Source organism: Brachycentrus maculatus, unplaced genomic scaffold (genome assembly GCF_059751285.1).
Source record: "Brachycentrus maculatus isolate JH-2025_06_01 unplaced genomic scaffold, ASM5975128v1 h1tg000199l, whole genome shotgun sequence".
NCBI classification, from domain to species: domain Eukaryota; kingdom Metazoa; phylum Arthropoda; class Insecta; order Trichoptera; family Brachycentridae; genus Brachycentrus; species Brachycentrus maculatus.
This window is the reverse complement of record NW_028280950.1, coordinates 2,473,790-2,492,356: the sequence shown is the minus strand read 5'-3', so window position 1 is coordinate 2,492,356 and position 18,567 is coordinate 2,473,790. Positions and strand designations below refer to the sequence as shown.

Here is an 18,567-nt window from a genome sequence, read left to right as displayed (position 1 = left end):
ATTGAATGTGTGCGTTGTAGAAAGTTTTCTTTCAAAGAGTGTGCACGCTTCTGTAAATGCAGGTACAGGCAGCGGCTCCTTTTAATCAATATCGACCTCTCCTGCTATCGGTTATACAAGCTTTCGATAGTTTCTATTCCATACATTGCTGTTGAATGTAAGAAAATTGGAAATAATGTAAAAAAATTAATAAAAAAAATGTAAAACTAAATAATCAAATATGCAGCTTAATTCGAACGATAAATGCAGTAAATGGTGATAGAGAAACGATCGATGCAGTTTAGTTTAGAATGAAATTAAGTCGGGATAGAAGAAATAAACGTCACATCCGGGAAAACGATGATTTGAGGAACGATAGATAAGAGGTTTCACTGTATGACAAACAAAAGTACCAAACAAATAATTTTGTTGTGGAAGTCTACTGATAAGCAATATGTACTTCTATTTTGTTTTAGTTTATAATTTTTAAATCTCAAAATTTATGTTTGTGGCTTTAAAAAATGTGTATTGCCCGAAGAAAAAAGTTTGAATACCGTTGGTCTAATCAAAAATACCCTAACTATTGCTCATATTTTTGTTATCTTACAGATTATTTACCATCCTTTTTTCTTACCCATATAACAATAAAATCCATCACCCAGTGTATCTCCACTTGCATCACCTGTAATGCAGCTTAAAACTCTTCTACTCGGACCTCGCTTTGCATTTTTTCAAAGTTGCGTCATTACTGAATTAATACTCATTTTCGCTGTGCGTCGTCGTTTTTTTTATTTATTATTATTCAGAGAATCATTTAAGTTTTCTAGAAGGTAATTTCTCATTTTGTAAATTTCAATTTGCATCGCGATATTTTGGAACTTATCTACGACGCAAAGTGAGGTCTTAGTGTACTAAGAATGTATAATGCAGGACAGATCCTTACCTTTAAATGACCAATACTCAAGCTAACGCTGCATTAACCCAATGTGTTATTTCCAATGAAATTCATTATGTCTCTAACATGTCAATCAGCTCATTTTTTTTCTAAAATATTTTTTTACAATGCAAAGTGCACAATATTTTTTTGTATATTTTATATCTGAACTATCATACTTAAAGATTTTGAAACATTGTATGAATGATGACAGTCTCATTCCTAAATAAAAATGCTTTTATTTCAATGATTCTTCAAAGTGCGATGAAAGAGATAGAATGTCAGTACTGCTCCGCAGATCGATGTTACTTCGCGAAACTATATTTTTTCAAAGTACACGTGGTAATTAATAAGCAGATCAGTCCCATGATTTGTTGCTCATTTGAATATTATACTAAGTCACATCCAGGAAGATACCTTTAGGAGGGCGTGGCACTATGTAAAAGTATATAGTTATGACGGTAATATTATTTTCAAAATATGCAGGACCTGATTAAACCTTTTGAGTTTGAAGCTGGCCCAACTCCATTACCTCGAGGAATACTTGCATGTAGATTGAGCGGATGATTTGGGAAGTCAAGCTGGCTACACCCTCGCCAGCTCCGGGAGACGACTAGTAAAAGTTGAGACTGGTTATAGTCGAGTCAGGGCTATCCAACTAGCTAATGTTAGGAGTTTAAAGAAAATGTAATATTTGTAATATAAAATTATAATTTATTGATAATTACAACATAAAATTGTTTAAAACGAAACATATATTTATTATGCGCTTAGTGATTCTCCTCTTGACTATACAGGCGTATTAAAAATGTATAAAGTTATAATATATTATTTGAAATGCTAAGTTAACCAACAAGTTGGATAGCTCTGTGTTACACTGTGTTTGTGTGCTGATGTGATACACCTTCAGTCTCATGAGTTGTAGAATGGGTTCAGTAAATAAGATGTTGTAGTTTTAATAACTTAAATCCATATATATTTATATCCATCAGGTCAGCTTAAGATTCAGTGTAAATACAGAGATATAGAAATATACGACTTTTGGTCATGACACATAACATGTAGGTGATTTGTATGCGAGGAGTGGGAATTATTACACTGACATTCAACATTTTTACAACCAAATTACTTATGAAAAAAGATGACAAGATATTTTGAGAAATATAATAAAAAGTATATTACAATAAATTCCAGCTGCAACTCCTCACGACTGCTAAGTGGAGGAACAGTTCAAGCGAGAGGAATGCGCTTCGTGTCCAACGAGCGCGCATTCCTCGACATACGTGTCTGCTGAATTACCTATATTCCCATTGGACATACAAACACTTTAAATATAAAAATAAGCAACAATATCAGTCATCCTTTCATATAGGTAGAGACACAGAGGAATACGAGTCCCACTTACTTAACCATTCAGATTCAGATATACCACATATTCCAATATACGTCCAGTCGACTGTAAACTGTAAATGGTAAAACATTAAACTGTAAACATCGAGAATGCAAGAGGTTCCAAGGTGACACTTAAAACAGTGCAATCGTCTCTCAGTTTGTACCAGTGACTGCCAAACTCGGAAACATTGCCCGGGGGCGCGGATCCTCGGGGAAACAACAGGAATAGAGGTGTGGACTAAACGAGTAGAAACATGACAATGACATGAAGATGGCACGGCGAGCCGGGAGCCTAGTTGTCTCCCGTCTCCTGCTGCTCCTCGCCGTCTCCCTGCGTGTCCGACGTCCACAGCGTCAAGTTGTCTCTCAACAGCTGCATGATGAGGGTGGAGTCTTTGTACGAGTCTTCGTTGAGGGTGTCTAGTTCCGCGATAGCGTCATCAAAAGCCTGCAACATAACGCTCCGTCAGTACAATACCGATACAAACTAATCATCCGATACAAATCTACCACTCGGTTAACATAAACACAACCATTTACATGATTAGAATTCAAGTATTACATCCATCAAACGACATCCATTCCTTCACACTGATGCGCAATCTAATATTTACATATTAGCAAAAATAAAAAGGCCATAAAAATTGGAATAACAAAAAGTGTTTCCAGGGGTGAAGGCTATTTTCCAATCTGGTAACAACTTCCACAGAGGAGTGAGCATGCACAACTAATAAGGGTTAATAGTTAATTAATAGACAACGAAAGTGCCGGTTGGAGCGGACATTAGTATGTAGTACACACAAGGCTCGGATGCAATACAAAGTGTGTGGTAAACCTGTTTGGCCAGGTGACAAGCCCGCGCAGGAGAATTGATAATCTCGTAATAAAACACGGAGAAGTTGAGGGCGAGCCCGAGGCGAATGGGATGAGTGGGCTGCATTTTAGCCTTGGCGATATCGAACGCCTCTTGGTACGCTTTCTGGGAGTCTTCCACCACCGCTAGCAGTACAACACAACATTAATAACAGTACTCCACACCAACCGGCACCTCCGTCAGGAACTACCTACAACTAGAGGACTGACAATGACCTGTTTAGCTAGTTGACACGCTTTGTCTGGTGAATTTAGTATCTCGTAATAGAATACTGAGAAATTAAGCGCCAGGCCGAGTCTGATGGGGTGTGTGGGCTGCATCTTTGCTTTGCTGATTTCAAAGGCATCTTGGTACGCCTTTTGGGAGTCGTCCACCACCGCTGTAATTACATCACACATTTACTGGCTGTAGCCATATTTATTCAATAATCCCCTAAAACATATCACTCCAGGGTGATTTTACTTTTTTTTTTTTTTTTTAAACTTTGATAAAGCAAACCTGAATCTTCTAATATGGGAATAGTGATTTCAACACAAATAAAATATAAATATTTTATTATTTGGCAAGAAAATTCATAAGTTTCAATCGCTAAATAAAAATTAATAAACATGAAAGTGGAATTTTCACATTTAGAGTACAGTTGGCAGTGATTATTGTGCTCTGCAACACTTAAAAATCCACAGGACTATTTTTTTCTTTTAATTGGATCAAATTTAGCTACGAAAAAATTGTATTATTTTTTCTTTCTCTGGTTATACAAACATATATTTTTTAAGGTTATCATTACGTTGTAAGACAACCTATAATCAACCTTCCTTGTCATTAAAAAAATATATATTTCTAATGAAATAATATTTCAGACACTACTATGAAAACGCAATATGCAAACACGTAACTATAAGTATTTATAGTAGTAGTAGTAGTACTTGGCCAATAGAGAATTTTTTAGCCCACTCTACACTCCCACACATAATACGGAAAAAGTGAAATTTACAAGTCTGACAAAGACGCCAAATGATTAACTGATCAATAATTTATGCAATGACGGTGGAAGTGTACAACATATTTTAAAACCTTCCAAAATGTCACATAAAAAATTGTTTCTCGCAATAGTTAAGTAACTGAACACAACAACCAGTGTATACTGCATAAGCAAGGTTCACAGAGGAACTAATAAATAGCACATACTGTATCAAAAGAAATTCGTAAAATAATTAACAGTTTACATAAAAATAATATTTCTGTAACAATATTTAAGAATTGTATTATAGATAAAAACAAACATTGCTATTTCTGGCCGAGTAAAGATGACATCATCGCTTTGATGTAGAACATTGTTTGTTGAAGGTACAAGCAGATTAAAGAGTGAAATCATCTGTAGCCCAGTATAAAAAGTTATTTACACTTATTAAACGGGAAACAGACTGGCAGCTAAAAGCAGTCAGAGACAACTGCTAAGTTGGACATGGTGCTTTCGGTAGTCTCGATTTAAGCAGCAGTAATCAACAGCTGCAGTTGATTTAAGTTTATTAATACGCTATGTTTTTTTTCTTCTTCAAATTTTCTCTCATCTGTATCTATTTCATGGTGCATAGGGCATTAGTACTAATTTTTAAAAACTGATTCATTAAAGGTACATTAATAAAGCTGAAATAAACTTACTGTTTCGTGTTTCACCCGTCGCTACTTCCGCTAGATATCTATAGTAATCTCCTTTCATTTTTAAATAAAATACCTTACTTTCTGCATGACTTGCTTTAGGGATAAGGTATTTGTCCAGGAGGCCCTAAAAACGAAAGCAAATTATGTCAGTTACATTTGTTGCAATATAAAACATACAAATAAACAATAATGTGGTAATTTAACCCCTTCAGAACTGATTTCGTAAGACAAAAAAGTTTTAATTATTTTATTTAATACGAGTTGTACAGACAAACAAATTACATAGACAAGTTTCAATTTTAAAAAAATTAAAGATGATCATATTTTTGAAAACTTGTAAATGAACATGATATCAAACCTACATTATGAATATTTAATAGGAAAATTTTGGTTAAGGGTGGGGGGGGGGGGTCGAGACAAGTTTTAAAAATTTTATTTTACCATAAAAACTCTACTTACAAATGACAAATTGATGAAATTTGATTCAAGAAAAAAAAATTGCGAATTTTTTTAGGATCGAATTTCAGAAATATATTATTAGTACGTAAAGACTTAATGGTAAAATAAACATTTGTGAAAATCCGATGTCACATGGTGCCCCCTTAGTAAAAAATATTTTACAATTTCATATGTCAATTACAATATGGACCGGGCGTGTAGGGGGTTTATTTATCAACAAAAAAATTATAGCAGTTTTAATGATAAAAATGTATTAAATAGTTCCTAATTTTAGTACTACCATATTTTTTTCGAATGTGCATATTTATTTTGGTTTTATTTCCTTAATTAAATAGAAAATAATATTCGAAAATATGAAAAAATTTAAGATAAAAAAAAGTTTCTTCGAAATTTTAATCTCAAGCAAATGTACAGAAATGAGTAAAAACTACGTTTTTATTTTCAATCTAAAAAATATATACTCGTATGTCCGTAAGTTACGTAAATAAGTGTTAAAATTATCACTCCTCTCATAAATATTTCAAATTATTGTATTACACGCGTAAAAATAACATTTGCAAGAAAAAAAAACGTGACTAACTACCTACATTGCCCGAATACTAGCAATAACAAAAAAAAACGTTTCAATTCATCAAGTAGTTAAAATTATGAGTAAAAAGCCGAAAATGTATGATTACGCGGCGCGTGCGACAGCGCCTAGCGCCACCGGCGGCCGCGGGCCGAACTAGCGGCGCTACTTACTACGGATAGCGCACCGAACGCCGCCCGGGAGTAGCGACACCGCGCCCATCCCATCTCATATTCAAATCATCATTTACCTATTCCTTTTTTAATTTTTGTTGGATTAAAAATACAATTCGAAAAAATTAACCTTCGAAACGAAGGGACCCATCGCGCGCGTGCACGCGCGCGCGAATGACGGTTGACAAGAATTGCTCACTTTTCGACCGACTTACATCACTTCTGGATTTGGATAAGCGCGAAATGACGTCATGCAGTAGGCGGCTAGCGATTGACAAATAATATGTTGAGGAATTTGCTCGATACGTATTATAAAAACGGAAATCAATTCCCGCATGTATGGATGTATGTAGGCGAACGGCTATTCATTGACAAAACGCAATAGCCGTACCCGTAGCAAGGTGTGTGACTCGTTATTTCGGCATGACAATGACTTATTTTTTCGAGCGGAATAGAACATTCGCGCGTAAATCTGACTAACCGGGAATGTTCAAATTACCACTCTCCGAAATGGATCCCTCGAACCCGTCATTCTCATTTTTGGAGTTCAAACGTTTTTTTAGTACCTTTATGAAATATCACAACCATAAAGTTATTATAAAGAAATAGGTCCTAAAATATAGAAAATTAGCATCGTGTCTAGGTAATACACAACAAATATGTCAAAAGGGAGAATAGAAACTTACCAAAACGTCGTAACATATTTCTCTTAGTTCCTTTTCGACTTTTTCTCTGTATTCTTTAGCCATCTGTTGTTTCCTCTCTGAACCCTCCGTTTTCTGTTCAATGGAGGAGATGACTCGCCAGGAGGAGCGGCGCGCGCCCACCACGTTCTTGTAGGCCACGGAGAGTAGGTTCCGCTCTTCGTTGGAGAGCTCCACGCTCGTCTCCGTCACGGCCTTCATGGCGGCCGCCATGTCGTCATACCGCTCCGCCTGCTCCGCGAGCTTGGCGCGCTGTACCAGCTCTTCCTTATCGACTGACATCGTGGGGCGAGCGGGGCTGATCTCGAGACTATTCACCTCCTGCAACAAACAAGCGCGAGCGTCACTGCGGGGCACCGGGCGAGGCGGCTGCCGGCTGCCGACTGCGGCTTCAGGAAGACTAATCGAACAGTCACGCCCGCTTTGCGGATCAATCTGTCGTAAGGATAGTTATCATCATGCGAGACCTTGCGGCTGCGGCGGCGCTGGTGGTGGCGTACTGCGGGCTAGTTGGGACCGACTCGACGCTGCGGCATCTCCGCTCCGACTGGAGGCGCGCGTCTCCGGGCGGCCGGGGGCGGGCGCGCAGGGGTGGGCGGCGGGGAGGGCGGCGCGGGAGGGCGGGGAGGGCGGCGCGGGAGGGCGGGCCCGTCTGGCGCGCACTCCCCCGCCCGGGTCCGAATATTGATCGAGAGCCGCCCAGACGCTGTTCCTCCGATGCAACCGACTCCTTTACCAGCGAGATTGATGACAATGCGGTTGAAAAATCGATCTCGGAACTCCAAGACGCGACTCGAAACTTCCACGAGAAATAATGCGCTTTTGAGGGCTCGTTTCGCAATAAATAGGTCAAGGCTGCACGACTCGTTCGGGTAGTATCGATCACGTGCACTTACTCAAAATCCGCGCAAGAGGTCCGTTCACCCTGTCGTTACTAGTCACCTACTCATTTACCGACTACTACCGAGTATACTGTTATCTTTATGCCGGCTGCCGGCTGCCTCGCTTACTACTTACTTACGCGAGATAGTGCTCGATCCCGTTCCTTTCACGAGAGGGATGCGAGCTCGTGCTTCTTCAAACATACTATCCTAACGCATCGTCCATTTTTTAGGCGAAACTTTAATTTATTACATCCGTTATATGCAATATGACGAAACTAAAGGAATGCCAGATAATAAAAGTAACTTTCAAGGTGTACATCGCGAGGTTCCAACGCAATGAGCCAAATGAACAGAATATGATAAAATTCTTAAGAAATCCGGTATACATAATTTCGCGAATTGAAAGAATGGTATCCCTCAAAACGTGCTAGACAAGAAAAAACCTGCCGTATTTGAAAAAAATAGCCAAATGAGCATTTGATATTATTAATATTATCTGTATTACTGCCGTCATCATTTCAAACCAGTGGTAGGCAGAAAGGATAGAACACCACAAGGTTTGGCGGTCCTAACACCAATCCTAGCTTCTATCTAAACATTAAATTAAGCAAAAGTGAAGGCCCGAGGGAGACTTGTTATCGCGTGGTTCACCACGAACGAAAATTTTTAAAAAAAGCTTTGAAATATATTTGAAGAAAATAACCACGCCTCGGATTTTGGAAAGATAATGACAAATAATAATACGGAGACGATCATAATGGTAAAATATTTTATGAAAATTTTTGTAGTTTTTTTAAAAACTTAAATCAATTTTGACCCTGTAGATTTTTAGTTACAGAGCATCATAATGTATTACATCAATATATAATCAATTAAGTCTGCTTAAGATCATCGAAAAATATATTAAATCATTTAGTTAAATGAAATAGTAATCAATTGACTAGTAAATTAGACTATATAAAATCGCTTTTATTATGACTCCCTCCTTTTGCAGTTCATTCACGGAAAAATGGAGAAGTTACAAACATTATTTTAATATCTAGAATTTTTAGTGTATTTTTTTTCAGATGGAAACAACATTTTTCCAACTAAATATTGTGTTTTATTTAAATACAAGGAAAATTACTCTCGAACGATAGTCGACCTTAGGAAGACCTGACGTGACACGCACCAAAAAGATTATTTAAATACAAGACAGGACTAGTTACTCTACGAAATATGTGGTCGATGATACTGTTTCATTTACATTATAACGAAATCAAAATAAAAATCATCAACATTGTAAATATGTAACCTACCTATAAAACAAAAACGATATGTATATCAAAAAAATAGTTGCAATAAATAATGTCAAACTACAGCAAAATACGATAATGTCAAATTTTGTTCGTCCAAAACGTCCATTCGCCCGTCTGAAAGTAAGGCCGATAAGGGCCATGGGTGCCAATCGTCCATATTAATAAAATTAATATAGACATTTTAAGCAATTCCATAGAAGGATCCACTCAATAATAATAATCAATGGGGTATACAAAAAAAATCGAAAAAGCAAGCAAGAGTATTATGAAACGAGTAGGAAGTCAGTTCTAATTTATGACTAACTTTCTTCACAGTATCTCACAATAAAAATGATTCACGATATAAATGAATTTATAACAAATCCGAAATATATAAAAAAAAAAAAAAGTAAAACATAGATAAGAAAATTCCTCTGCTTACCGAATACGAGATAAGATTAGAGATTACAATAAGTCATTTCCAGAAAGAAGCGTTGAACTAGCGAGACCTTCCTGGCTATAGAGATAACGACTTTGTGGATTATTAATTATAAAAACTGCCTGATGTTTCTAGTAGTAACAATTAATCTTTTTATCAGCTAAAAACGCGGGTTGCCAAGAGGTCTGTGTATCAATATGTTAACTCTTATATAAATGCCAAAATATACTTAAAGGAGCCACGGAAGATGCGCGTACTCTTAGGTGGCAAATTTGGTTAGGAATATAGTCTATTTGATACAGACACGCATCGTGCTTTAGTCCGGTAAAAGGAAATGGTAACATCAGTCACACAGGGCAAGCACGATTCATCGCCGCGAGTATAATGTTACATTTGTAAGGTCTTTCACAAGTCAAAAACAATGATCCTTTCAAACCCATATATCGAGTTACAATAGGTATACAAGTGGAGGTTTCATTCAGAGACAAGACATCATACTGATGATGGAAACCACTTCTCCCTGCGACACACAAATCCGGGGAGCTTAAATAATAATAAAAAACATTAGCGAAGGATCAGGGAATATGCAGTGTTTGTAGTCACTGACGGTTACTCCAATTCAACATAAATATTAGAGGAAACATCAATTAACACCGCAAGACCGTTCACATCACGCATGATTTCTATAACTAAATCGTGGTCCTATGACTAATGCAGTAGGCATTGTAGCCGATGACACATGTATTTCGAAATTATTCATTATCGGTCTCGAAGATTTTCGCCAGTGAAATACACCAGAGGGAGGTGGTTTTCAAGGTACGTACAGCAATGGACGATCTTTGGCGATTTCATTTGGGTACATAGTATTCTGAAATCTATCATAAAAAAGAATACCTTCTTATACGGTACTGTGACAGGTACACTATTTTTATTTGAACTATCTATTCTAGAATGAAATAGATTCACAATCGAAATAATTCTTTAAAAATGTGACACAAGAAAATAAGTATATAATGCGCCTAGAGATCGATAGAGAAACTAAACGGAGCACGTGAAATAACATACGCAGAGACTTGTTGCATTTATTAGCACGTTTCACAAATTCAAAATACATCAATTGTTTTATAATATCGACACTAAATGAGAGTGAAATGTATCTATTTGTTAAAATCTCGACGGGGAACGTGATAATGACGTAAATACCATTGAATATCATTCGTTCAGGGGATGAAATACGCTATCGTAGATCGGGAAGCTTTCGGGCGGGAACAAATCATCGGAGTAGTGTTACGAGAAAAGCTCTAGACTATTCGAAAAAGATAAAAGTAACGTGCTCTTCGGATACCGAGGCCGGCGACATATAAAACGCAAAAAAAGTAAAGGTCACTGTTGAACCAACAGGCTCACAAGATAAGGTATTATGTTTTCGGTACTCAGACAACCGAATTGAATCATATTTCACTCGGTACACGACCGAGCAAAATTGATCGGGTAAGTAAGTCCATAATTTGTAAAAATCTACCGAGATCACGATGTCGCCGGTTCTCGGCAAAATGGCTGAAGCGGACACTCCTCCAATGCGTCACACTTCTCAGCGTAGTTTTAAACGTATAAATCACACGACCACCACAATTAAGAATAAAATATGAACACGCCTAAATAGATATTTAAAAGAAACACTTACTTGCTTGAGGGAAGGACTTGATATAGCGAATGGCTATTCACTTTACGCTATATCCCCAGCGCTGAACGACGAACTACTGACGGTTATGCTGAGGGGGGAGCGGGGACTAAACCTATATCCGGTAAGGGGCTCACGCGTAGAGTTTGAGCGGTTTTAAAAAGGAAGTTGAAATATGTTTAAACTTTGCCGATCACTTTGCCTGTATTTCTCAATAATTTGCTCGAAATTACGAAAACGAATATTTTATTTTTAATAAAAACGCCAAAATAGAATTTATGAAAAGTATTTCTTCACTAAATAAACAAATTGAAGCATACTTTCAAAAAATCTTTTATTTTCATAGACAATACACAGGTTTCTATATTTTTTAATATGGGGTAATTTATACTATTTTTATTATTTTTTTTTAGCAGTAAAATGCAGTGTATACAAATACAAATTATTTGAGTTTTGCTTTTAAAAAAGTATTTAAAATTACAAACTCTTAAAAAAATTCAGGTGTAAATGTATTCAAAGTTTGTAGCGAAGCATCATTCTGTGTATTGTAAAAGTTTAAATATTTTGTTTCATTTTAATAAAAAATATCACTGTTTAATAAATAATTCGAGATTTCTTATTTAATTTAAATGTAATAAAAGGATGACAAAAATGTTTTTTTTTCTAGTTTAAAAAAAAAAGTAGGATGATATTTCCACTAATCGTTTTTTAACCGTCGTCAATCGCACGAAACTTTTCACTTATTTCTGAAAATTTTACGAAGAGGGAGGGAACGGTTAAAATCTCAATGTAAAAAAACTCTGATGTCAAATTAATAGCACCCCCCTAAACACGAGGTTTTGAGCTCCCCTATTTGTCATACAGCCCTAAGGATAGCCCTATTCCTAGGTAGAGCAATGGGAAAACCACCGCCATTGAAATGTGAACCTTGATGGTATTTCATGTTTACTAGGATTTTCCCCTCTAAAAATTATTTTTTTAATAAAATAGGATAATGTAAATAAAATAAAACTTCTTTCTTTTCTTTAATGACATCACCCTTTCGTTTCGTTTCAAAAGTTGAATAAAATAATGTTAAATAAATAATTAATAAATAAATTAACCTTATCACTATTGTAATATATTACATATTTAAAAAATGTGCAATCTGTCGTAAAAAATACTTTAATCACATCGCACTTTTATCATAACACCCATGATATCATGAATATATGTTAGCATTAGCCTGCGGGGTCCCTTGGAGGTTTTGTTTTGAATTTTCTTTTAACCATTACCTACCTACTTGCTTTATAAAACGCTGGTCAGTGAAGATTGATTTATTATATTGTCTATAGTTTTAAGAACATTTAGAGTTATGTAACGCGACATATCTTTAATCTATGGAATGAACACGTGCTTGACGTTTGCCATAACCTAAATATACGGCATTTCTGTTTATGTGTAGTGATTTTAAATATTTTAAATTGGTTTTCTCAAATTCTTAACATAAATAAAAATGCCTAAATCAAGAAGAGATAAAAAAGGTATGGATCAGGTATTCGATATCTTTTTGAATTTGATATATTTTATTTACAATATATTTTTTTAATAATTTGTGTTTTTTTTTTAGTTTCTTTGACCAAAACAAATAAAAAGGGCTTAGTCCTTAAACAAAACATAATAGATGAAATAAGAAAGTCTGTTGAAAAGTTTTCAAACATTCTATTATTTACTGTACACAATATGAGAAATACAAAATTGAAGGAACTTCGAGCAGAATGGAAAGACTCCAGATTTTTCTTTGGAAAAAACAAAGTCATGGCCTTGGGATTAGGAAAATCTGAATCAGATGAAGTGCACAACAAATTGCATCTCGTAAGTTCAAATATAAATTTAAAACAAATCACTTCTTTGCGAGAACAACCTTAAAACAAATTTTGTGTGGTATTTCAAAAGACGCATTTGAAGCGCTATGCTTTTTTTGGAAGCATGTCATCATACTTTTTAATAATAATTTAATGGAACATAGCCTTGGTTATGCATAATGCACAGTAACAGCTTAATGCGAAAATAGTTGGAACAATTTATTTTATAAATGCTAGAATAATTCAATTTATTTTCTTAAACCAATTATATTATGCGAAAATAATTGGAACAATGTATTTTATTAGAATGATTCAATTTATCTTCTTTATCTTGACAAAACAATTTACCCATACAGTAAGTCCTCTACTTACGTGATTAATTCGTTCCAAAGGTTTTCATGTAAGTCGAAAAAAAATTGTGATCTTTTCGATATATGCTAGTTTCAAAGGATAAAGTATATATGTGAAAACAGAATAGATCTAGATGCATTTATTTAATGTTTTTTATTATTTTCAGAAGCTAGTATAAAGTCAGATAAATAATTATTCCTGTGTACATAATAGTATGTAATTATGTATGTACACACATAGTTACATTTAAGTACAACAATTTTTTTTACAGCCATCTTTTCACCTTTTTCATATAATTTTATTATTTTAACTTTGGTCTCCATTGTTATGGCATGTCTTCTTTTATTATCAATTTGAGAATCAATTTTACATTTGTTTGACATCATAGGAGCTATAGTTGGCTAGACGCTCAACAAACTGGCATTGTGGGGTCGAATCCCGCCAATTACAAAATAAATTCAAGAAAGATTTATTTTTAATTAATCTGGATGTTTGTGATGTGTTTTTCACGTGAACCTTCCCTATCATAATTATCCTACCAGCAGACAACCCTATAAAGGCTTTGTGGGTAAATTCTATTTCAAAAAAGTTTTTTTTATTTTAAATAAAAGTGGATTTTTTTTTAAATTGTGTAAGTACGAAATCCCGTAAGTAGAGGACTTACTGTATGAGTAAAAATCTTACTATCTGGTATACCAATTTCGAAAAACCAAGTTTTTTAGATTCTCTACATGAGTTCAAATAAGCTGATAGCTCATTGAGCTTGCATTTGTGCACCTTGTGGAATAAATATTAATAGACTGCCAATAATAATACCAAAAATGTGACGAATCTCGTAAATGATTTATGACCTGAGCTATCAATTGGACTAGACCAGGGGTTCCCAAAGTGTGCGCCGCGGCGCCCTGGTGCACCGTAGAATGTCAAGAGGGGCGCCGTGAGTCGATCCTCTTATCATTATCCGAAACCACAAATATTCACGGGTACCTATAAAGCAACAATTTCTATTTTGAGAGCTAGCATCTTTCTACCCAACTTCCATTATTGTAGGTACCTATTTCTTTTGACTGTAATATATATATATATATATATACATATATATATATATATATATATATATATATATATATATATATATATATATATATATATATATATATATATATATATATATATATATATATATATATATATATATATATATATATATATATATATATATATATATATATATATATATATATATATATATATATATATATATATATATATATATATATATATATATATATATATATATATATATATATATATATATATATATATATATATATATATATATATATATATATATATATATATATATATATATAGACATGTATATAGTCGCATTGTCTATTCCAAATAGCTTACTAAAGTAGGGCGCCGTGACAAAATACTAAACTTGGAAGTGCGCCGTGGGCTGAAAAAGATTGGGAACCCCTGGACTAGAGTATTACCCACATTTTATATTCTTACCGAAATTGAATGTGTTGTTTGGGCTTACTAATAATCATGATTATGCATTTTCTTTTTAGTTGTCTAAACGACTCATCGGCCAATGTGGATTACTGTTCACTAATCGTCCAGTAAAGGAAACCTTACAATGGTTTGAAGATTTTGCAGAGGATGATTACGCACGAGCCGGGTTCAAGGCCACGGCAGACGTGCTCCTTCCTGAAGGTCCACTGGAAGAGTTTCCGCATTCTATAGAACCTCATCTCCGGCAACTCGGTCTCCCCACTAGTCTGCAGCGAGGAATAGTAACCCTTATTAAGCCACACGATGTCTGCAGAAAAGGACAAGTTTTAACACCGGAGCAAGCCAGGATATTGAAATTGTTGGAAAAGAAAATGGCTGTATTCAAGTTGACAGTGAAGTGCTATTGGTCTAAAGATAAGGGTTTTCATAAGGTAGATACTAAAGAAAAGGATGTGAATGATGTTGAGGAAGCAGAAACTGAACAGATGGAAGAAGATGAAACATAAATAAATAAACCATTAAAATCTGGCATTCGGCATTTTTATTTTAAATACAGTTCCATATTACAGAGTATAACAAGCTGAGCATATTTTTTTTCTTTAGATAAAAGAGAGTTCAAGAACACTGATTTTTATTTCACTAAAGCTACTATTAATTCAAGAAAAGTTTATAAAATACTTGTCGCAGTTTATTAAAAAATATATGTATTTTTCAACACTAAATACAGTAAGTATCACCATCTAAGAAATTTGACTATGAACTTGTTAAAAATTGCATCAGGGATTTGTCAGATTCATGATGAGGAAAATCTTTTCTAAAGCATAAAATCTTTACATGTGTTCAGGAGTAGCTCCAAACTATTTTATAAAAAAGGAATAATGTTTTGTTATGAAATTTTATTAAGAACATAATAAAATGTACTATTTTCTGACAAAAAAGGCTGTTGAAAATATAAAACTGATGTATTTTACATTGAGATATTGCAGTTACTGATCAATATGTGATTTGAAGATTATATAATTGGATATTACTAGCTGAAACGGGAAGGATTATAGCTATAAATTCTTAATATTTTATTTAGTACAAAAGAAGCAGGAACTACATGTTTTTTTATTGCAGGAAGCTAAATTTGAGTCGTGGAGAATGTATATAAAAGTAATAAAATCAAAATGAACTTTTTCCCCATTTTTTTATATAAATTTATTTAACCATCACATCACATGGGTGAAAATTAAATAGAAAAATAAAACCTCACAAAAAATTCTTAAAATTAAAAATAAAATAAAATTGAACATTTGTATACATAAGAAAATTAGGTACTTTTATATCACTATTCCAATGCACGTTCTTTTCCTTAATATTTAAGGCAAAGATAAAATTAAAACTATTAGAATGCTATGTATTGGTGCTTTTGAATTCCAAGCTCTGACCAAATTGTTATTAAATCATGTTCACCAAATGTATTCCTAAATTATCACGGACCAATCCATTTAAAGCAGCATGAGAGTTATCTCAATTAAAAATAAATTAAATTTTCTATGTGAAATTGTAGTCTGAAAAACGGGGGCAGCTTTTTATCTCATCGTATTTGGCTAATTCCGCCTTTTGTTAAACTGTATTGAGCACATTTCAAAGGAAATTGTTTAATTTTCCACTTATTACACTGAATTGACAAGGTTTTATTTTCAAGAATACATTAAACACAGAAAAACAATGGGTTAATGAGTACAAGGCAAAATGACGTATGGGTTTGATTATTGTTAAGCCAAATATGTAACATTTTTGGATATATGTATATATATATATTTTTAGAATCTCATATTCCACTTATCGCTCACTCCTTTCAAGAACGTCATAAATCTAAAATCGTCAATTTTCAGTTGTGCATGATTTCGGAATGCCCAGAAAATGTACTTTATCCCAGCAAAAGCGGCATATTTTTAACTTAATATTTACCCGCTACAGGGCAGAAAGTGTTGTTTTTGCATTTTGAAGAAAAGGTATTGTTAAATAATTTTTTTTTACATACTTATACGAAATATTTTTCAAATGGAGAAAAAACATTCAGATTTTACCTAAAACGGTCTGTTGCACAGTAAAAAGTTCAATAGGTGGCTTGATATTTATTTTTAATACATTGTATTATATTTTTAAACTTTAAAAACGTTCTCTTGAAAAATCAAGTTTTTTGATTTATGACTCTCTTGAAAGGAGTGAGCGTTATGTTATTTTCACACTAATGTTAAATCATATGACTATAATGTTGTTAGCACACAAGTATTGTTAGACATTTTGAATAATTAGTATATTTTCACATGTCCAAATTTAATTTGATAAAATAACTATACTATTCTGGTGGTATACGTATTATACTAACTGACTATAATTATTTTAAATAACAAATTCAATCGTAAAGCTGCTTACTTGTCTAAATAAATTATATTCTAATTTAAATCTAATTTCAAAGTAAACTGCGATAAAGATAATTTTTTAACACAAATTTGTTATTTCAGGCTCTGTATCGGATTACTCACAATTTTTTTTCTCACCAATGTCACAACTATTATTATTTTGTAGTGACCCGTGATTACAGCAAGTTTTAGATACGAGGACTTTTGGAATAGTGTTACTAAAACTTATTTGAAAATAAATATTTTTTAATATTAACTCAGTCATTAAATAAATTGAAAATTCACAAAATTGTGATTTTTAATTCTTAAAGGGAGTTTTATGATCATCAATTATCATAAAAAATCTTCCAGATTTTTTTTTTGGCAATACTTAACATAATCTTTTTACTAATAAATAGCTAGTTAAATAAATTCGCTAGTTAAATATATGGGTATAAATACTTAAAAGAATAACACAATTATTATTTTTTATGGAACAATATCATGTAAGCGGTAACCAGAAAAAAATGGGTGTCAAATTTCTCTTGTCAATATTGACCACACCTTCCGGAGTTTCTTCTCTGGAGATGCATTTCGTTTTGAAGAAGAAGCTTTACAAACTAAAGAGATCTTACTTTCAAGTAAAAATATTTCTTGTCTTTAATGAAATTAAAAAAAAAACACAGTGCCATATTTATGTCATAAGCTGTAAGGACCATTAACATAGTTTACAATATAAATTCTTTCAGCTACTAAAAATAATTATTTTAGCACAGCACGACTCAAAAACAAGGTACACATAATATGAATGGTAAAACTAGAGATAATAAAATCGACAGAATAAAGTATCCACTGGATAAAAATATAGATATCTAACATGGAAAGCTTTCTCTAACACTATAGCGGGCTATATAGGCCGGCGTCGGGTGCCGGGCGGCCAGGGGCAGCGGAGAAGGGAAGTCAGTCCGCCGCGCCCTCAGGGATGGAGGGGAGGGTGGGCTGGTGGGCCGGAGGGGGCAAGGGGAGGGGGAGAGCGGCCACGGGCTCTCTCCAATACACAAATTGAGAGAAATCCTCGCACATTTCTCCTCGCACCGGCGGGAACAGATGATCCACTATGTAACTCATGTTTGAATACCTGGAAAATAATAAATATTGTATTTTCAACTGTCACATAAATAATTTTAATTAGGGCGGATTAATCCGATACCGAATCACCATTGTAGAGCAAATAACTAGTATTGGCTGAAAATTATTTAATTTTGCCAAACTGCATAATGCCTACCAATGATAAAAAGGTGACAATATTGTATCCCTTTTATAATATTTGTTCAAAATAAGTGTTCAGGTAAAAATTTTAAAGGAAAAAATTATATTTTCGAAGAATGGTAAAACTGTTAGTTTAAGGGCGCTTGTTTGTGCACTACACGGAATT

General features: G+C 34.0%; 3 protein-coding genes across 10 annotated transcripts in view; 1 reads left to right on the top strand and 2 right to left on the bottom strand.

Moving 5' to 3' along the window:
• Nucleotides 1-1,863: 1,863 nt before the first annotated feature.
• Nucleotides 1,864-11,107, bottom strand: 14-3-3zeta (tyrosine 3-monooxygenase/tryptophan 5-monooxygenase activation protein zeta). 5 transcript variants are annotated; one of them, XR_015837845.1, is made up of 5 exons: nucleotides 11,030-11,107; nucleotides 6,728-7,066; nucleotides 4,842-4,965; nucleotides 3,141-3,558; nucleotides 1,864-2,753 (listed from the first exon to the last, which is right to left on the bottom strand). XR_015837845.1 is itself a non-coding variant. In XM_088263421.1 (5 exons), exons 2-5 carry the CDS (start codon nucleotides 7,025-7,027, stop codon nucleotides 2,598-2,600), a joined length of 744 nt encoding a protein of 247 aa, XP_088119547.1. In that variant the 5' UTR covers nucleotides 7,028-7,066; nucleotides 11,030-11,107; the 3' UTR covers nucleotides 1,864-2,597. The 5 variants fall into 5 exon arrangements, 4 of the variants coding, with proteins under 4 accessions (XP_088119547.1, XP_088119549.1, XP_088119548.1 ...); XM_088263421.1 differs by having other exon boundaries at nucleotides 3,395-3,558; XM_088263423.1 differs by having other exon boundaries at nucleotides 3,141-3,304.
• A 1,313-nt stretch (nucleotides 11,108-12,420) lies between these two features.
• RpLP0-like (ribosomal protein LP0-like) lies at nucleotides 12,421-15,273 on the top strand. Its single transcript, XM_088263502.1, has 3 exons — nucleotides 12,421-12,549; nucleotides 12,636-12,880; nucleotides 14,799-15,273. The coding sequence occupies exons 1-3, from the start codon at nucleotides 12,522-12,524 to the stop codon at nucleotides 15,246-15,248; spliced, it is 723 nt and encodes a 240-aa protein (XP_088119628.1). The 5' UTR covers nucleotides 12,421-12,521; the 3' UTR covers nucleotides 15,249-15,273.
• Nucleotides 15,259-18,567, bottom strand: part of Lpin (phosphatidate phosphatase LPIN) — a 62,994-nt gene continuing 59,685 nt past the window's right edge. For 2 of the 4 annotated variants that reach the window (XM_088263500.1, XM_088263499.1), the window contains exon 16: nucleotides 15,259-18,270. In XM_088263500.1, coding sequence (XP_088119626.1) covers nucleotides 18,093-18,270 — 178 coding nt within the window. In that variant the 3' untranslated portion in view covers nucleotides 15,259-18,092. The remainder of the gene's footprint in view (nucleotides 18,271-18,567) is intronic. The other 2 variants (XR_015837857.1, XR_015837856.1) reach the window with 1 other exon arrangement.

What these genes read in the sequence shown, in the direction of transcription:
- RpLP0-like (XM_088263502.1), top strand. Translation starts at nt 12,522, where the DNA reads ATGCCTAAATCAAGAAGAGATAAAAAAG. An exon ending in ATCAAGAAGAGATAAAAAAG is followed by an intron (nt 12,550 to 12,635) that starts GTATGGATCAGG and finishes TTTTTTTTTTAG; the next exon opens with TTTCTTTGACCAAAACAAAT. An exon ending in TGCACAACAAATTGCATCTC is followed by an intron (nt 12,881 to 14,798) that starts GTAAGTTCAAAT and finishes TTTTCTTTTTAG; the next exon opens with TTGTCTAAACGACTCATCGG.
- 14-3-3zeta (XM_088263421.1), bottom strand. Translation starts at nt 7,027, where the DNA reads ATGTCAGTCGATAAGGAAGAGCTGGTACAGCGCGCCAAGCTCGCGGAG. An exon ending in AAATATGTTACGACGTTTTG is followed by an intron (nt 4,966 to 6,727) that starts GTAAGTTTCTAT and finishes TTTCGTTTTTAG; the next exon opens with GGCCTCCTGGACAAATACCT. An exon ending in CGTGTCAACTAGCTAAACAG is followed by an intron (nt 2,754 to 3,394) that starts GTCATTGTCAGT and finishes GTTATGTTGCAG; the next exon opens with GCTTTTGATGACGCTATCGC.